Genomic DNA, 17,221 nt, shown 5'->3' with positions numbered 1-17,221 from the left:
TTGGGCTTTATTGATTGTGATCATTCTCATCATGTCTGCAAACTTCGCAAAACTATCTAGGGTCTCAAGCAAGCTCGACGTGCTTAGTATCATGAATTGCGCTAATTTCTTATCACTTATGGTTTCACCAACTCTCATCTAGGCTCCTCACTATTTATCTCTCACATAGGTACTATTGTGTTGTATATTCTAGTCTGTGGATGACATTATTATTACAAGAGATAATGATCAAGTTATGGCAACGTTCATCTACCTTCTTGCTCAAAGATTTTCACTCAAGGATCTTGACTCCTAACTTATTTTCTCGTAATTGAAGTTGTTCCTCATTCTCAAGGGCTACTTTAGTCTCAACGACAGTATATCTCTGATCTACTTGCTCACACACGCATGACAAATGCAAATTTTTTGTACCTACACCTCTTACCACGTCATCTATACTCACACTTTAGTCTAACATAACACTCTTTGATCCATCTGAATATCAAACTATTGTTGGTACTTTGCAATACTTGTGTCTTACTCGCCCTGAAATTGCTTATGTGGTAAATTAGTTATTGCCCTACTACTAACCACTAAGATATTGTCAAACGATGGTTACGCTATCTTTGTGGGACTTTGGATCATGGTATTGTACTATATCGATAGTCTTTTTTGTCTCTCTATGCGTTATCTGATGTTGACTGTACATGAAACAAGGATTATTTCACTTCCACGTGTGCCTATCTTGTTCACGTTGGTTGCAATCTTATCTCTAGAGTTCTAAGAAGCAATGAACTCGATCCTCTACTGAGGCAGAATATCAATCTGTTGCAACCTATGCGGCTGATATTTATTGGATGTGTTTTTCTTCCGCAACAATCGGTGTTTTATTGTGACAATGTAGGTGCTATAAATTTGTGCTCCAATCCAGTATTTCACTTGTGCATGAAACATATAACTTTCTTCCTTCCAATTTTTCTATAGTTTTTTGTCCCAAAAACTTTCTTTATATATATTGTCTTTAAATCTTGTTGCGTAGTATCTTTCCAGCCTGCTGTGCAAATGTAAAACTGTACTCCTGGAGTGCCGAAGATAAAAAAAGGTGGACCTTCGATGGTGTCTTATGTAGTTAAGGTATATTGCCCAACGTAAACTAATTATATCAAAGTACAGGCCGAAAAGATACTACGCAACAAGACATTAGAGGAGGCAAAGTGTGAACCTAAAACAGAAACAACAAACAACAGGAATATACCAACCATTCGAAATTGAGCAAAAAGACGTTGGAATAGAGAAAAAACCAACCTTAGACATAGAAAAACAAGCCGCGGTTTGTACGTTTAACCATGAGGTCGCTCGAAACTGAGAAGAAAAGTCAGCGGAATAGAGAAAAAAAAAAAAACATTGGACAGAGAAAAACTGTAGTAATGACTAAGAAGCGTCCGTTTTGCCCTAATGGAAGAGGCATCGGTTTTACAAAAGATCAAGCAACGTTCGTTTTGAAACTGCCAAAAACAATATTGGTGACCATGACAAAAGACAAAACGTTGGTTCTTTTCTCACAACTCTTCTCCCCGACTTTCTAGGGTTTTAGATATTAAGTTGCAGTGTTTTGTGGAGTTAAATTCCGAGAATACCGGATGCGATCGCGATCGAGTACGTACAACTTGACAGTTTGATGAACATATTCACCTTCCGATACTAAGACATTATCATTTCAATTTTAAATAATGTTATACGGCATCAGTGAGCGCCGGCTTTAACTTATCTGTGATTCTATACAGGAACAGAATGGATTCTTATTTGTGAAAAGAAAAACAATTTCACTTAAAACAAATAAACAACATTCGGTTTTACTATAACAACTGCATAAAGAAAGACCAGAAGAAATAAAAACAACTACTTCCATATCCTTAATATCATTTTGGTTTAGAGAATCACTGATTTGATGGAAACTCTTTCGATGAATTTGACCATGGGAAATTTGCCTCAAATCTAAAAGGTAAAACCCTGAAACAGCAAAAAGTATCTCAAAACATCAAGTCCCTCAAATCAATGAAAATCAAAATATTATCTTCGACCCATTCATAAAACAAGAACAGAGTAAGAAGATACCAGAAGAAAACTCCTCCAGATGATCTGTTCTCCCCAGTACGCTGTTATACTTGCTGATTGCTGCGTCTGCCTTCAGAATTTTTGGGCTTTACATAACAAAAGTAAGCAAACTGAAGAAGTATCTGACAAATATGTTAAAGACTTGCAAAGCGCAACAAAAAAAATGTTTAGGAATTGCAGCTGGAACCACCACCCGAAAATTTCAAGACACTGCCTGTGTTGAATATAAGGAAAGCAAGGATACAAAACAGTCCAGAATAACACATCCTCCTGCATCCACCAACCATGGTAGATTTGGTCTGATCTTAGACCACTCCAGACTGTTTACAAGTATGCTGCATGACATTAAAAAAAATTAAAGATCATAAATACAGCTTTTTCTGTTCAAACACACGTGTGTTTTACTCTGTTTTTTTTTTTCCCCTGTATTCTGAAAAAAAGGCCTGTGGCAAAGTGAACAAAGTACCTTGCCACATATGTGGTGTTGCCAACTAGTGCAAAGATGAACATGAATGGGTTAAGACCCTGCATGAGAGTAAATAGATGATATCAAATAATAAATGAACCAAGCATTCAAATACAATTTTGACGAAAAACACTGGAGTATGGAATGAAGAAAGATTACCTCAACGTTTCCCCTTTTGATCTGCATAATGATTCAATACCCATGTTAAATTTTTATTTTTATTTTTAATTAAGAGTTTACACTTATGAGATATGGTTAATAAGTAATTAGAGAACAACTGTTTTTCCCTACAATTAGAAAAGACACCAAAGGTACTATTGGGGAAAAAAACCACATCTACAGATGCAAATCAATCTCAAAGACGCATAAAAAACCCAGGAAATGCCATCAAGCTATTAAAAGCATAACCAAAAACTTAGTACTATTCAATTTGCAGTAGTTGACTCACATCGACTATTTTAAAAAAAAAAAACTCACATTCAGACATATTTGAGGGAGCCGCCCGCCCATGTAGATTCCAGCCATGGCCCAACCTAGATAGGTTCCAATAGCACTACTTGTATGTCCTTCTTGTGTTAATGATGCCACTACATTGCTCTAGACAGAATAGCAAAAGAATCCATTAGAAAACAAACAAACAAATTTGTTGAGAGGTCAATTGAAAATTCTTATTTACAAGTTCTAAAAGTACGGGAACCAGTTCATCTACTTCCTCACAAAAGCAAGGCCACTTGAACAGTGACCAACTAGGCATGTTTATCTGATCTCAGTAGCAGAAGTAACAGACTAATTTATTACCTGCAAAAGCTTCCGCCCTAGATAAATGACAGTTCCTTTCTCTGGCCTTCTCAAATCTGCAGTGGGTGAGACATCAAAGCAACGGAGGAAAAATATCATACCAGAAACCTGTCAAGCCGAGGAAAGGCAAAATCAGATATAAATATAAATATCTCATGAAATTAGAAGACTAATCGATTGTCTCTATAGTTGTGAGCTTACTATACAAAGCATGCTTTTGTTATTTGAAGGAGGTGCAGAATGAAAAGCACCAAGTAATGGCTCCTCCAAGGAGGAAGCAAGTGTCCTCCTTGTCTCATGCGAGCATCCTAAATATGATCCTGCTGTAGGTGTATGACTCCGTGATAGAGATCTTGCCGACCTGTCCAATTCAAATTCAGTAAAGGCACGAAAGCCCGGAAAGATAAAACTCATATTTGGATCATGGATTTTTAAACATTTAATTCATAACTTTATTTCAAATTCCACCACATGACTGAGCACTGGAAAATCAGCAATATAGAAGATTACATGTAATATAAGTCTCTCCCAGTAGACCCATAACGAGGAGCCAATGGTGAACCTACGGGAATTGGCAAACTAGGCTGGTGATTTTCATTTGCAGTAGTAGGCTCATTTACTTGACTACCATCAGCTTTGAATTGTCGCCGTTTCTCCCCCATGAAATTCTCACTTTTCTGGCTCTTTGCTGCCTCATCATCCTGCATTACAAAGGTTATCACTAGAATACTTTTTTTCTGGATTTCCAATACTAATTGCAAGTAAAGAAGAAACTAATCTTTTGGTTGTTCTTTTACTAGGCCCATGGTAAAGAAAGAACTTGACACCAATAAACTGCTTTACTTAAAAAACTATAAGTAACCAGACCTTATGATGAGATAGAGTTCCTATTTTGTTAGCTTTGAGTCGATGATAGATGTGACTATAGTATATTGTCTGCCCTGTTAGAACAGCAGTAGTTGCTGTATACAACTGCATATAAAGTAGAAAAACTGAATCATGCAACCATTTTATCACAAGATATTATCAGAGAACAAGTCAGTTTCTAAAACAAGAAGAAAAAAGGAATAGAGATTGATAACTTTACCGTTGCCATGTAATATTGTGTTGGCAACTGCACAAAATAAATTGGAAATCTGTTAATTCTTATTGAAGCTTTATGTTAAACTGGAAGTGATGCATCATACTAAAGAAATCCTAATGCAGACTTGCTTGTAACATTTATAACATGGAAAATTCACGGCCATAAGATATGGCCTAGGTGATCCAGTCAAGCAGATATGCTTCATTGCATAGCCTAATTACTACCGAATCTCCGCTTTATGGTAGATAAGAACAAACTGGGTAAAAAAAAAAAAAGAACAGAAAAAACTTACAGTCGCTGGCTCTAGTAGACAACCAAAAAGATTGAAAAAATCTCTGCATCATAACATGTCAACCTCAAGTAGTCAGAAAACCCAAAAATAAAGAACCATTTAATTTACAGTCTTAAAAAACTATAATACAATGCATCAAACATCTAATAGTCCTCGCAGATTATTCCTCAACTTGGCTATAGATGCAAATGATCTTTTATTATTAGGAAATGATTAGCAGCATGCACACATTGGTTATATAGATCTCAGTTTTAACTATTCATGTATGTAGGAGTAGTTACCCGATTATCCATGTCACCAGAAAAGCAAGTGAAAGACCCACAGTAGACTTCTCCTTGTAGGTCGTAATAATTTGAGGAACCTCAGCCACACCCCAACTAAGAACACTGATCATTCCCAGTGTTAAGGATGCTCCATCTTTGACATTACAAAGACAATATTTCATGACCACTCGAGCCCATTTCGAGCAGTTTCTTGGACAAACAGGCGAAGATCCTCCAAAGAGCCCCATGACATGAAACTCTCAATTGACAAGCTGAAAAGATAAAATCAAACTTCCTTTTATGTCATGCGGCTAGCAGAAACCCTAAGCACTAGAACATAAACCAGTAGAGGACAAAAAAACTGAATAGCGTGGCATGTTACTTTTTCTCTTTAACAGGGTAATGTGGCATCTCATAAGATTTGAAGATATAGTATTGCAGAGGACAAATGTATAGATTAAAAGCTTCAAGAAATGTAGGGTAGGAAGGACACGGACAAGATATCGAAACTTGTGTCCAAGTATACTCGTTTTGCGATCGGGAAGAAGGAGACTTTACTCTGCTAAAAAAACAAAAATAAAACCAGAAACTTCACAACGAGATTCTCATTTAGGGTTTTGGGTTGATCACAACGAGGCTCATCCATCATCAAAGTTCCAACCGACTTTGACGACACAAAGACAACTGAAATGAAACGAAATAAGAGCATATCTACAAACTGGAATCTTTTCACTTACTGGTTTATGTGGAGAGAAAGCTGAAACCCAGAATTGATAGACAACATCCCGCGTTACTACCAACGGTGACAGACATACTGGATGAACAAACTACACAATGAATAACTAAAAAAGTGTAAATATATGGACACGGACTTGTAAACGGAATATTTGCGTTAAACTTTGACAAATGCTGGACGTAGTCAAAATGAAAATCTCAAACTTGGGAATATCATCTAGAATCTTTGACACACCTCATTTATCCTGCCAGGCTATCATGAAGAAACTAGTTTCTGGGTAAAACGACACACAGAAAGCTGGCTGCCAGGCGCCTGGGTTCAAATACAAAGAAAAAGAGAAAAGGAAATAGGAGAAGAGTAGAAAACCTTGTTAATGCAAGAGGATAACGCCAAAACAACCAGTGAAACCTCTCGAACCGATTTCGTCCACTGACAGTTAGACGAAGAAAGTAGAAATGAAGAAAAAGCAGTGGCTGAACACTTGCTCAAGAGCGCGACCAGCAAAATCCCAGTTATCCTCCCCTGAAAGGACTCGTTGGAACGTCACGCCCTCCACCTTCCAAACTTTCCTATCACGGACGCACCGATCGACCTACTACGAATCCGATAATCCCTCTATGTTGTTGAAAGCCAAAACTGATCCACTAATTTATATACGCAATTTCTCAAGATTCCATCAAAGAAACATGAAATCCGGTGCACTGCGACACCAACAAGAAAAGATCAGAATAGAGATGGATGATTTTCTGTTTGATTCAATGGAAGAAACATTAAGTGCTTTATACATGTATCCACCCAGTTCCTCAAGAATCCTTCCAAGAAAACACGAAGTGCAGTGCCTGCAAGCCCAGCGAGAAGGAAAACGTTTCTTTCTCGGAGGAAAAATAGACAGACGAGAAGGGGACGAGATAAAAATACTGAAGTCTCTGCTATGAAGTGCAGAAAGAACATGCTTTGGCAGGTCTCAGGCTGCTGCGCTGGAACTTGAAGCGGACCTAAGGGTGCGCCACGTTTGCATCACGAGGGAGGACGCAGTCCAGGCGCCGCATGCGGGAGGAAAAGTAACAGCCAATCGCCACGTCTGCGAATAATTAATGCCTCCAATCGATTGGTCGTCTACGATCCAAAAAGAGTTTTTGGGTCAGTATCGTTATCTTTGAACCCTTTTTTTTTGTTGGTGCTGCTGAGCTAGCGGAACCCGGTCCACGAAAACGGTCCTTTCACACTGCTTGCTCTTTTACTCCATAGCCTGTAAGCCTGTGCAGTGCAGCTGTGTTTCGTTTTCTTCTTTTAAAAAACAATGGAAAAGGCGTATGCAGTGATGTTCCTGTAGTCTTTATATCATGTTATCCTATCTTGGGGCAGGGACAATCGATGGTGGACACTGGACTCAGGCCAGTATGCTAATTGTTAAAAGGAAGATAACCTTTGGATGGGCTGATAAAAAAGTGACTGCTAAAGGTCAGACATGGTTGGCCCCTTACCACTTCTTAGTTATCGGGTATGATATTAGAACCTTTGTAATTTCATATAAACGAGACCATATGGCCTGTTTCAAAATCCAAAGATATATCTATTCCTCACATTAAAGATGAGAGAATTTGGACTCCAACACAAATGACAGTCCAGCAAATGCTACAAACCATAATTCCTAGATTGACGTATAGGTAGCCTTTAGGAAATAACAGCAATTAATTGGGAAGAGTTTCCGTGGTCTGAACTGGAGGAGCCACCACAGAGATTTTAAGATCAGAATGAGCTGAATTCCCTGACTTTTCACGGATCTCCCTGAGTGGTTAAGTCCCCATCAGCAATCAAAGGAGATTCAAATAAATAAACTTATGAATTGACATAAAAGTATACTAAGTTGAAATTGCCCAGAATTTATCTTTTCTCATTCGTTTTTATGGGAAACAAAGTACCAACCCTTCTAAAGCTGAGGTTGGTAGTGGTTTAGTTCCATCATTTAGCAATAAGCAACTTGACGAGTAGAATGATGGAGTTCTTATGACCCACCACTAGGCTCTGAAGCCAATGGAGACATGCTAGCAATTGCAACAAGCGAAAAGATTGCCACCCTAAAAAAAAGAATAGATAGAAAGCGAGCAAAAATGAGGGTTCATAATGAACAGAGAGCAAACAAGGGCATGATGATTGATTTGTCGAGTTTTCACAACAGTAACAATAACTCAGACAAGATCCAGCCCCCGAAGTCCTGAGAGGTAAGATAATCCCCCAATTCCCAACCCTGACAGAAGTAATTTAACGGTAAAGTCTTCCGAGAAGAACAAGTACAAGTAAGATGATACCAGCAGATTGTATTTAGTTCTCAGTGATTTCCGATAACCACAAGCATAGTAGGCAACAACAGATCCAGGTAACCCCAAAAGAAGGCCGTCCATTAACATACAGCAGAGACCATTGACAGGATCCCATAAAATAAAAATGTGTCATACATGGGCCCGTCCAAGACTCTGCACCCAAAAATTCTGCATTCTTTCCAAAAAGGACACGGGCAAAAAAGACCAATACAGCCTACAGAATAGTAAGAATTAGAAGAAAAGATGTTAAACAACTACTGCTGTAGATCACTATCAAGGGGTAATCAAGGACTCCGGGCAAAGTCACTCACTAAATCAAGCAATTGAGTAGAAAAAATGAACAAGGAAACAAGAACTTAGACAGGCACCCACAGGTTTACTTACTGAGCCCCTAGCAGACCCACCAGTATCAGAAATCAGATTTCTTTTGTTTGGATTTCATAAATGAGTTCTTCAAATTCACGTTCTGAAATATTGAAGCATTTATGACTCTGATGAGCAACTACAGAGTATATCATAGCAGACAAAGAAGAGAGTAAAGTTACTGATGAAAAAATAGGCAGTTCATTTATGACAAAAACCCATCAGAACTGAAGGTTAACAAGGAATAGAAAAGCATAAAGCTTTGCATATCATCACAGCAGGCACAGATTCCTGAGGACTACTAAGTTGGATCATGGCCGACTTGCTGATGAGAGGAAGTGCTGCTGCTTGGGGACCATCTCAGGTTCTAGATCTGTTTGATCTAGCGGTATATAATGGGGTGGAGTATAAACGATTTGCCCCCTTCATTGTTATACTCTGAAGGAGAAAATTTCCAATGACCTACAGTCCTGAAAATCATCAAAATAATACAATGAGGAACATCAGAAAAAATTAAAAATTTTACATCAGTTCGCTTCAGACATTTTTGTTTTAAGAACGATTTCATGATTGCAGGTAATTTGAGGCATACTAAAACTCATGCAGTTCTACAGAAGAAAAATAGCCAGCTCGAATTCCAGTTTTATGATAAAAACTATCTCCATGCACTAATATCCCAGATTATTAGTAAAATGTAAAACAGAATGCAAGAAGCAACTCCAGGATGGGCAAGAGCTTGAGCGCAGAATTTGAACCAGCCATCTCCGCGCATCAATCATCTTCATGTATATCATAATTTCATATCCATCCACGGGTGTCTAGTACAGATAACAATACAGATACCAAACTCAATCTCTTGGTTGCAGAAATCTTTCTTTAAGAAAATAGACATAAAGATTCCCCAACTCCAAATCCCAGTTCAAGAAATCCTTCGAATCCAATTTTAAGATTCCATAATAGTAACAAGGCCACCATTATATCTCGAAATACCCAATGTCAGGCGAGAGAAAATACCGACAACTGTTTCAAATCACTCATACAGAAGCATCATTAATCATGACATTACTTTACCATAATGCCTAGCAAAGAACGTGAAGGGAAAGAATCACCAACCATGGAATGAGGCTTGCAACAAAAATGAACAATGACCACGAATCGAGAAAAGCAGTAAATGAATAGAGGTAGGTACCTAAGTTATCCAGCAAGCTCGCCGGGAAAGGGAGCTCGAAGAGCAAAATCAAAAGCCCTAATGTCCCTATTCGTATCCGGAAGAGCAGCGTAGATCAAATATTTGGCGGGAAAACAGAAAACACGAACGAGCCGTCTTCAGTTTTGGCTGAGCCAGGATCCGGCCCAAATCCGAGTGGTGACAAATCCATGAAAACGCGCACCGGATATGTTCCGTTTAGGTCTATATGATAATGAAGGTTCATGAATCATGAGTACATAGTTAGTCACGAATATTCCACCTTTCAATACAAATGCTTAACAAAAGCTGATTTAGGGAAAAGGCCAAAAGCACCACCTCATCCCCTAAACCGATCAAAGCTGTACGACTTTTTTCATGTGCCCATGCGGGCCATGCAAGTATGCAACTAAGCTCTGAATCCAGATTCCCATTCCCGAATTTGGCTGAAAGCATTTTTACATGGGGCCCTCTTCACTGGATTCCAATGATCCTACTCATCGGACCTCGGCCGCTGGGCTATTAAAGATAAAGCCGATGGCTGAGCGATTTCTCAAAATTCGTGTCACCGATGGGGTCCATACGATGAACAAGCTTCCATTTAAACTAAGCCGGAAAAGGGGATCGAGATTCCATTTGGAGACCTTGGTTTTCTTTTGGACGAAGAAAAGCACTCTTTTCAATGGAAAAGCTGAGGGTTTTGTAATATAAAAACTAGTTTATCACATTATTCATCTACAGAAAACCAAAAAGCTGTGGCTGCGAAAAGGAAAAGAAAAAAGTATCCACTGGAGATTTTTTTTTTTTTTTTAGAAATAATAAAAAAACGGTCCTTAAAAATGTCATTCAATTCAATTAATTATCACGAGCAATGACTAAAGAGTCGTCTTTAGGAAAGCCAAGTGGGGCCAGCTAACACGAAGCCACGCAACCCGTCTATGAAAAGGCAGAATTCCTAGTGGTGTCTTTTGGCTGGCTGCGTTTCGGCATGAATGCATGAATCGACCACTCCATTATTTTCTTGACGCCAAACTTATGTTTCCCTTAATACCCCCAACACTTGTTTCTAATTCTATTACGTCAAGTCTCTTTGTTGTGGTCTGTCTATTTTGACTACACCTAGAAAAGTTTATTTTCCATTATAAAGTTTTGAAGGGCAAAATTGGTAAAGAAGATAAAATTATCATTTTCACCGATCCATAGAATGGACCTTTCCCACTAACGTCAACCTGTTTTTTTTTTTGTTTCTTAATAAATGTTTTATTTTTTATGAATGTGGGACCCGTCACTCTTCTGTCTCTCTCGTTCCATCTTAGAACTTCCGATGCCTTTTGTTCACCAGTCTGCATGAAAGCCATGGTGATTCGGTTCATGTGTCCTCGATCTGTCATGATTCTCCCGTATGGGTCTTTTTTACCAAATCCACCGGCAGGTTATGGGTCATAATTTTCTTGCTCTGTAACGGCCGCTGATTCTTTCAATTCCTGGTAAGCCGACGATATCGAAGTATGTGTGCAACAGTCTCTTTTAGAGATTTCGATAGCAGTTTATGTTTGTCGAATTTGGTTTGTCAAGCGGTCTCTTTTTAGAGATTTGGATTACTTGTGCAAGTTTTCTCGAGTTCAATTTATCAGTAGATCGTTTGTCGTATTTGGTTTGATGAGAGTTTTTGCAGTAGTCTTTCATTTAATTCTGTTGTTTATCCGATAGGATTTCTCCGTTGCAGATTTATCTGAATTTAACATGTGTTCTACTTATTAACTACTCATCTAGTTCTCTGTTCTATTTTGCTACAATTCTTTTGCGCGGATTTTTCTGCTTTCATGTCATTGGTTTCGGTGTTGATCAACTGTCGTTCGACAAAATTGGACCTTTTAGTCCCGTTATTTTTCTAGATTTCTTGTTCTTGTCGCCAATATAGTGTTCTTTACTGGGACTATGATACTCAATTTGAGGTCTCTCTCATGGAAGAAGCCTTCCTCCACATTCTCTCTTATTGCATGGTTTGGAATTTCTTTCTGCTTTCATGAAATTTGAAAATTTCGATCGAAGTTGACGATTTTTGGTTGTTTTAATGTTATTTTTCCTGTTTTATTTCGTTTTTCCTTTTACCGGTTTTGTTGGGAAATTTTTGCTTTACTTTCACCGGAGGCTGGGCAGAGAAGAGTAGCGCCCAGGGAAAGCCCACCTTAAATACTGGGGTTTTGATGGTGCTTTTTGTGAAGTTCAATACGATCCTCACGAAGGTGTTCTCTTTCTCTTTACTTGTTCATGTGGAAAAAAGTTGGTACTTTTGATCACTTTCCTTGGTCGTGAGTGAGTTACTATTGCCAGTGAAAACACGAGGTTGATTTTAGTGATTTTGCATTTGAGCTATCGTTGTAGTCTTGGACAAATATCTTCAAGTATCTTATGTTTCTTGTTGTGTCTGAAGTGAGGATGAGGCAGCTTTTTGTTTGTCACTTTTAGTTTTGTGAAACAGATTGCTTGACCATCTATCATACGACATGTTTTTAGTTTTATCACGAAGTTAAAATGAAGATGAACTGGCAGAGTACAAACCTAGCAGCCAAAGATTTGTAGCTGTTCTTATTCACAAACCGTGGAAATCAATGATAAAGTGCCACCAAGTTCTTCCATGCATTTTAGAAAGTTTTACTTTTTTTTTTTTTAATTTTTTTTTTTAGTCTGTCATCTATTTTAAAACAAAAACGAAATTGAGCCAAAAACTTGTGTGATTGTCGTACATGCAGGCTTCGTGATCTTCAGGCATTCCTTGGAAATGGTTACTGAACTCAGTTTATTGAGTTCTATTCTTCTTTCTTTGAGCTTTGAGTGTTTAGCACTTTTTCCATCTCGGTTCTTGAACTAATCTCATTGAGCTTGGATTTTCTTTTCTTCTTTTCTTCTTTATGATGATCAACAAGTTCATCCTATAGAACAAGTTTTCTTTCTTAGCCATGAAATCATTGTTTGAACAGATTTATTGGGAACTTAATGTTTTCTGGTATTGAAAAGTCAGTGTTTTTGTTTTTCCTTCTTATTTCTTGGTTCAGATAAATGGGAATCTCTACCTCTAAACTGGAAGATGACAAGGCTCTTGTGCTCTGTCGGGAAAGAAAGCGCTTTGTTAGACAGGCCTTAGATGGAAGATGCTCTCTAGCTACAGCTCACGTTACATATCTTGAATCTTTAAGGAACACTGGAACTGCACTGAGAAAGTTTGTCGAACCAGAAGCCCCTGTAGAATCTTCCTTGTACACTTCTACATCTGCAACACCTGAGCCATTAGCTTTAACTGAAAAATCTCTCTCCCAATTCTCGTATTCATCCCCTTCATTATCGCAACATGTAGACCCACCAGAGGCCCTTTCACCAACTCCTTCACCTCCCTACTCCAGCCGATTCCATGTGAGTTATATGAAAGCTGGAGGGACCTCCTCAGCCACAATTGAAGAGAGACCACCTATTTCAGTGACTGGTACGATCAAATCATCTAAGGGGCCTCCAAAAAACCATAAATCTCAGGTGCCATTGGAAGCTTCATCTTTTGATGCTCCGTCTCCATCCCCAGAAGCCCCACCATGGGACTTCTTTGGTCTTGCTCACCCCCTTGATCATCAAATCTCTTTTCAAGACGGGGCAGGATTAAACCAAGGTTTGGATTATGCTGATGAGCTTAGGAGAATTAGAAAAGCAGAGGGTATCCCTGATCTAGAAGATGAAGGAGAAAAGGGTAATTTTACCAAAAGAGTCGAAGAGTATTCAGACTCTGAGGATGACTTTGATGACCCTTCTTCAGTTCCTTTAGTTCAGAGTTATGAGAGGCGCACTGACATCTTGGATTCCTATTCGCCTAGTTCATCTCCTCGGACTCCGCCAGCCAAAAATATAGAAAGAAACGTGAATTATATCAATGGGAAAAAGAATAAGCTAAAAGATGATATGGATGAAGCAGATGAAAGGGAAACACCTGATTTGACGCCAGTAAAAAGCACTCCTCTGGGCCCAACTCCTACTGATGGAAAGATAGAGCCTCAGAGGGAGTTGAATTCAGAAAATAAAACTGCATCAAAGGATTTCTTGTCAAGCATTAAAGAAATTGAATACCTTTTCATTAAAGTCTCAGAGTCTGGAAAAGAAGTCCCAAGGATGCTGGAGGCGAATAAGTTGCATTTCCGTCCATTGTTTCCTGCAAATAAAGGTTAGTTGCAGGTATATTTTTTCATGTAGAATGCTGGCACTCCTTTTTTAGCTCATGTGTAAATGGTTGTGGGTACTTCTTTGGTGCTCTTTTCGTAGATGCATTATTTTATTATTTTTACTTTTTACAATGTAAAAAAAGCAAGACAGGTTAGTTGGCCCAAAAAGGTTCTCTTTGGTGTTTGAACTGGGTTATGACCTGGTTTTCCACAATTTATGTATGAAAATAATCTGGCTCTGATAATTCCTTCAAAGGTGCACTGGTCCAAAGGTCATGCATCTGGCTCCAGGCTTTGGCCAGACTGTGGTGCAGATTAAAACATCAGTTTTAGTAGTTATATCTGTTCTTAGATGCTTCATCTCTAATCGGACTCACAGACACTTTTTTTTACGCAGTTCGGAGGTCAAGGGCATCTGTACTATTCTCAGCTTGTATTACTTGTATGGAAGCCACAGAAGAAGCTCCTCATGGTATGTTAAATTTTATCCGGGTCTGTTCTGTAGAAGTATATCAAGTCCATCTGACCTGAATTGTTAATAATTCCTCTAATATTATGACATTGTCAGAAATGAGTAGGCTGGGTGATACTATTCTAGTATGTCAAGTTATTTTATGAACTTGTCCAAGTCACATAGACAAGCTTTCCCAAGGTTTTAAATTTGTGTTTGATTTTTTGTCCCTTCCCGTATGAAAAATGTAGAGCCTCCGCCAGATGGACTCAAGTATTTAACTTGGCATAGATCAACGTCATCAAGGTCTTCATCTTCAAGGAATCCTCTTGGTTCAGCATCAAAGGATGAAATACTGGATAGTAGCAGTAGCCTCTTCAACAGTTTTTGCATGAATTCTGGCAGTCATGCCTCAACCTTAGATAGGCTCTACGCATGGGAGAGAAAACTTTATGACGAAGTTAAGGTAATTTCTGCTCTAGAAATTGTGTTCTTTACTTTCCTCATGGAAAATGATTTGCTGTTGGATGCAATGGATTAGGATTTTTTTATCTTTAAATCGTATATATATAAATAGGAGGAGAAGTTGTAAAAAAGAAAATTAGGAACTGGAAAAGAAGTACTTCATTTATAAAGCTCAACTCCATATATTATATTACGTATGGACAATGCCTAATGTCAAAAAGATATAGAAACTGGAAAAGGAAGCACTTTTTTTTTATAAAGCTACAGTTATTGCATAGGAATTCTTCAGGACTACATCCCTAGAATACCTTGTAGAATGACTAGACAATCCATCATACTGGTTGAAAGTTTTTTTACTAGACCTAGGAGAAATGAGCTGCTGGCTGCATGTAAATCTTGCTTGGTGTAGTCACCAAGTTGGAAGGGTTTATTAGCAATTCCTGCAATTGGGCAGATTTATCCTTCCAATGAATCTAGGCATCAAATCAATAGTTTTATTTAGGTCTCCTAGTGAGATGTCATGGTTCACATCTTATGAATGAGTGGTGTATCATGGGTGTACATATAACCCCTCGAGAAAAAAAATTGTCCTATTATCTCCCCCTACTTAAAAACAAATAAAAAAAAAAAAAGTTGTCTTGACCGTTAGAAACTTTTGTATGCCTGTCCCGTACTGTTGGTGCCATAGATCTCAATCTCGGATTACTTGCTAGCGTAAATTTTTCTGAAGTAGTTCTGAGGATTGTGCAGATTGTCCAGTGGGAGTTATAAATGTTGATTTTAAAGTGTCAGTTTAGATTCTAACACTCCAAATATTTCGTTTTGATTTGAAGGCGAGTGGGATCATTAGAAGGGAATATGATATGAAGTGTAGAATTCTAAGACAGCAAGACTCAAAAGGAGAAAGTCCCATGAGGATTGACAGAACCCGTGCTGCTGTCAAGGATCTGCACTCAAGAATTCGAGTTGCAATTCAGAGGATTGATTCAATATCTAAGACAATTGAGGAAGTAAGGGACACTGAACTCCAGCCACAGCTTGAGGAATTAATTGAAGGGTATGCTTTTGTCTTTCCCTTTTTACTTGTGCTTCATATATTCAAACGGAAATGAAAAATGGAACAGTATAATACATCGTCTGTACTAATTCCAGGTTTAAACGAATGTGGGAGATGATGCTGGAGACTCACAAGCTTCAACTTGACATCATTTCAACAGCTTATAACAATGGCAACTCCAAATTTTCACTACACTCGGAATCTCATAGGCAGGCGACTGTGCTTCTTGAAAAAGAGTTGAATTCTCTGTGTTCGAGCTTCACGAAATGGGTTTCTGCACAAAAAGCTTACTTGCAAGCCATAAATGGCTGGCTTTTGAAGTGTGTTTTTCCTCTGAAACAAAAATCAAGAAGACGGAGCATTGAGTTCTGTCCTCGCAGGGCTTTAGCCCCACCTATATATGTCACTTGCGGTGACTGGTTAAAGATGTTTGAGCAGTTACCCTCCAAAGAAGTTGTGGAGGGAGTAAAAACATTATTAACGGTCACGACGCGTTACTTGCCACGGCAAGAGAAGGCCCAGCAGAAGAATTTAACCTCAAGTCTTTCATGGAAAGCGGAACAAACTAGTGAAGCAGCTTCTGATACGATGAGAAATGAAGCTCCTATGGATTGGAACTCAGGTTTTGAAAGCTTGAAATCAAGTTTAATTGGTTTCTTTGATAGATTTAACAATTTTGCAGATGCTTCAGTCAAGCAGTATGTAGAACTACAGGAATCCATTAAGGAGGCCAAGAAGTACTATGAAGGTGGTGTAAGGATGCAAACATAATTTCTCATTTGAATCAGTCACTACACTGTTAATAGTTCTGGAAGGATAAAGGAACGATTAAGGCTTCAATGGGAGATTGTTGCCCCTTCTGTTGTAAATTTTGGAAGAATAAAACCGTTTGGGACGTAAGCTTCTTCATACAATGGTGAGGAAAACCATAAATAAGTACTCTTTAAGAGGTGAATTGGAGACGTAGGAAGTTGTGGAATGTTATGGGATGATTTGTAGAGATGATGGTGATTGTAAGCCAGATTGGCTAGTGAGTTTGTTCAGTAAGTAATGAAACATTGTACAGATTGAGATACTGGAGACATGATTATAAACTGCCTCCCCCCATTAGTATTGAATAACATAATCTGCATGATTATTATTAGCCATGCTGTGCTTTTTTCTTTCTGCTATTCTCTTATGATTTTATTTTATTCACAGGATATTTTCTTTCCTATCAAATCAAATATATATATATATATATATATATATACAATTGATTCTGTATCTGATCCAATACAAAAAGTCATTTAGTACAAAATATACAACTGATCATAGTTATTGATCGGACGGTTGAAATAATTGTTAATTGGACGAATGAGATGGTCATTGATCGGATGCATGAGATAATGTCTTTTTTATAATCAATATTTTTAATCTTTGTTATAAGAGAATTTTCACCTG

At 38.2% G+C, this 17,221-nt stretch overlaps 2 protein-coding genes and 1 long non-coding RNA gene across 4 annotated transcripts; 1 reads left to right on the top strand and 2 right to left on the bottom strand.

Annotated features, from left to right (window-relative positions):
• Positions 1 to 1,967: 1,967 nt before the first annotated feature.
• LOC137958519 (vacuolar lysine transporter YPQ1) lies at positions 1,968 to 5,245 on the bottom strand. Its single transcript, XM_068805576.1, has 13 exons — positions 5,016 to 5,245; positions 4,735 to 4,777; positions 4,446 to 4,472; positions 4,226 to 4,330; positions 3,869 to 4,059; positions 3,560 to 3,719; positions 3,359 to 3,466; positions 3,038 to 3,157; positions 2,720 to 2,740; positions 2,561 to 2,619; positions 2,339 to 2,429; positions 2,095 to 2,216; positions 1,968 to 1,989 (listed from the first exon to the last, which is right to left on the bottom strand). Exons 1-12 carry the CDS (start codon positions 5,243 to 5,245, stop codon positions 2,139 to 2,141), a joined length of 1,233 nt encoding a protein of 410 aa, XP_068661677.1. The 3' UTR covers positions 1,968 to 1,989; positions 2,095 to 2,138.
• A 3,350-nt stretch (positions 5,246 to 8,595) lies between these two features.
• LOC137960527 (uncharacterized) lies at positions 8,596 to 9,764 on the bottom strand. The gene is made up of 2 exons (XR_011114181.1): positions 9,607 to 9,764; positions 8,596 to 8,887 (listed from the first exon to the last, which is right to left on the bottom strand). It is a non-coding gene; the product is annotated as an uncharacterized lncRNA (long non-coding RNA).
• Positions 9,765 to 10,956: 1,192 nt separating this feature from the next.
• Positions 10,957 to 16,922, top strand: LOC137958354 (protein ALTERED PHOSPHATE STARVATION RESPONSE 1-like). 2 transcript variants are annotated; one of them, XM_068805320.1, is made up of 6 exons: positions 10,957 to 11,090; positions 12,660 to 13,807; positions 14,203 to 14,277; positions 14,508 to 14,722; positions 15,555 to 15,778; positions 15,874 to 16,922. In XM_068805320.1, the coding sequence occupies exons 2-6, from the start codon at positions 12,664 to 12,666 to the stop codon at positions 16,547 to 16,549; spliced, it is 2,334 nt and encodes a 777-aa protein (XP_068661421.1). In that variant the 5' UTR covers positions 10,957 to 11,090; positions 12,660 to 12,663; the 3' UTR covers positions 16,550 to 16,922. The 2 variants fall into 2 exon arrangements, with proteins under 2 accessions (XP_068661421.1, XP_068661422.1); XM_068805321.1 differs by having other exon boundaries at positions 10,957 to 11,109.
• Positions 16,923 to 17,221: the final 299 nt, after the last annotated feature.

Source organism: Aristolochia californica, unplaced genomic scaffold (genome assembly GCF_029961685.1).
Source record: "Aristolochia californica isolate CCGP_79_NKW_82.1479 unplaced genomic scaffold, dmAriCali1.0.hap1 SCAF_3, whole genome shotgun sequence".
NCBI lineage: Eukaryota > Viridiplantae > Streptophyta > Magnoliopsida > Piperales > Aristolochiaceae > Aristolochia > Aristolochia californica.
This window is presented reverse-complemented; position numbering and strand designations above follow the sequence as displayed.

Coding starts and splice junctions, on each gene's coding strand:
- LOC137958354 (XM_068805320.1), top strand. CDS start 12,664: ATGGGAATCTCTACCTCTAAACTGGAAGATGACAAGGCTCTTGTGCTC. Junction 13,808..14,202: donor ATTGTTTCCTGCAAATAAAG/GTTAGTTGCAGG, acceptor TTTTTTACGCAG/TTCGGAGGTCAAGGGCATCT. Junction 14,278..14,507: donor CACAGAAGAAGCTCCTCATG/GTATGTTAAATT, acceptor TGAAAAATGTAG/AGCCTCCGCCAGATGGACTC.
- LOC137958519 (XM_068805576.1), bottom strand. CDS start 5,245: ATGGGGCTCTTTGGAGGATCTTCGCCTGTTTGTCCAAGAAACTGCTCG. Junction 4,778..5,015: donor CTGGTGACATGGATAATCGG/GTAACTACTCCT, acceptor GTTATGATGCAG/AGATTTTTTCAATCTTTTTG. Junction 4,060..4,225: donor GAACTCTATCTCATCATAAG/GTCTGGTTACTT, acceptor TTTGTAATGCAG/GATGATGAGGCAGCAAAGAG.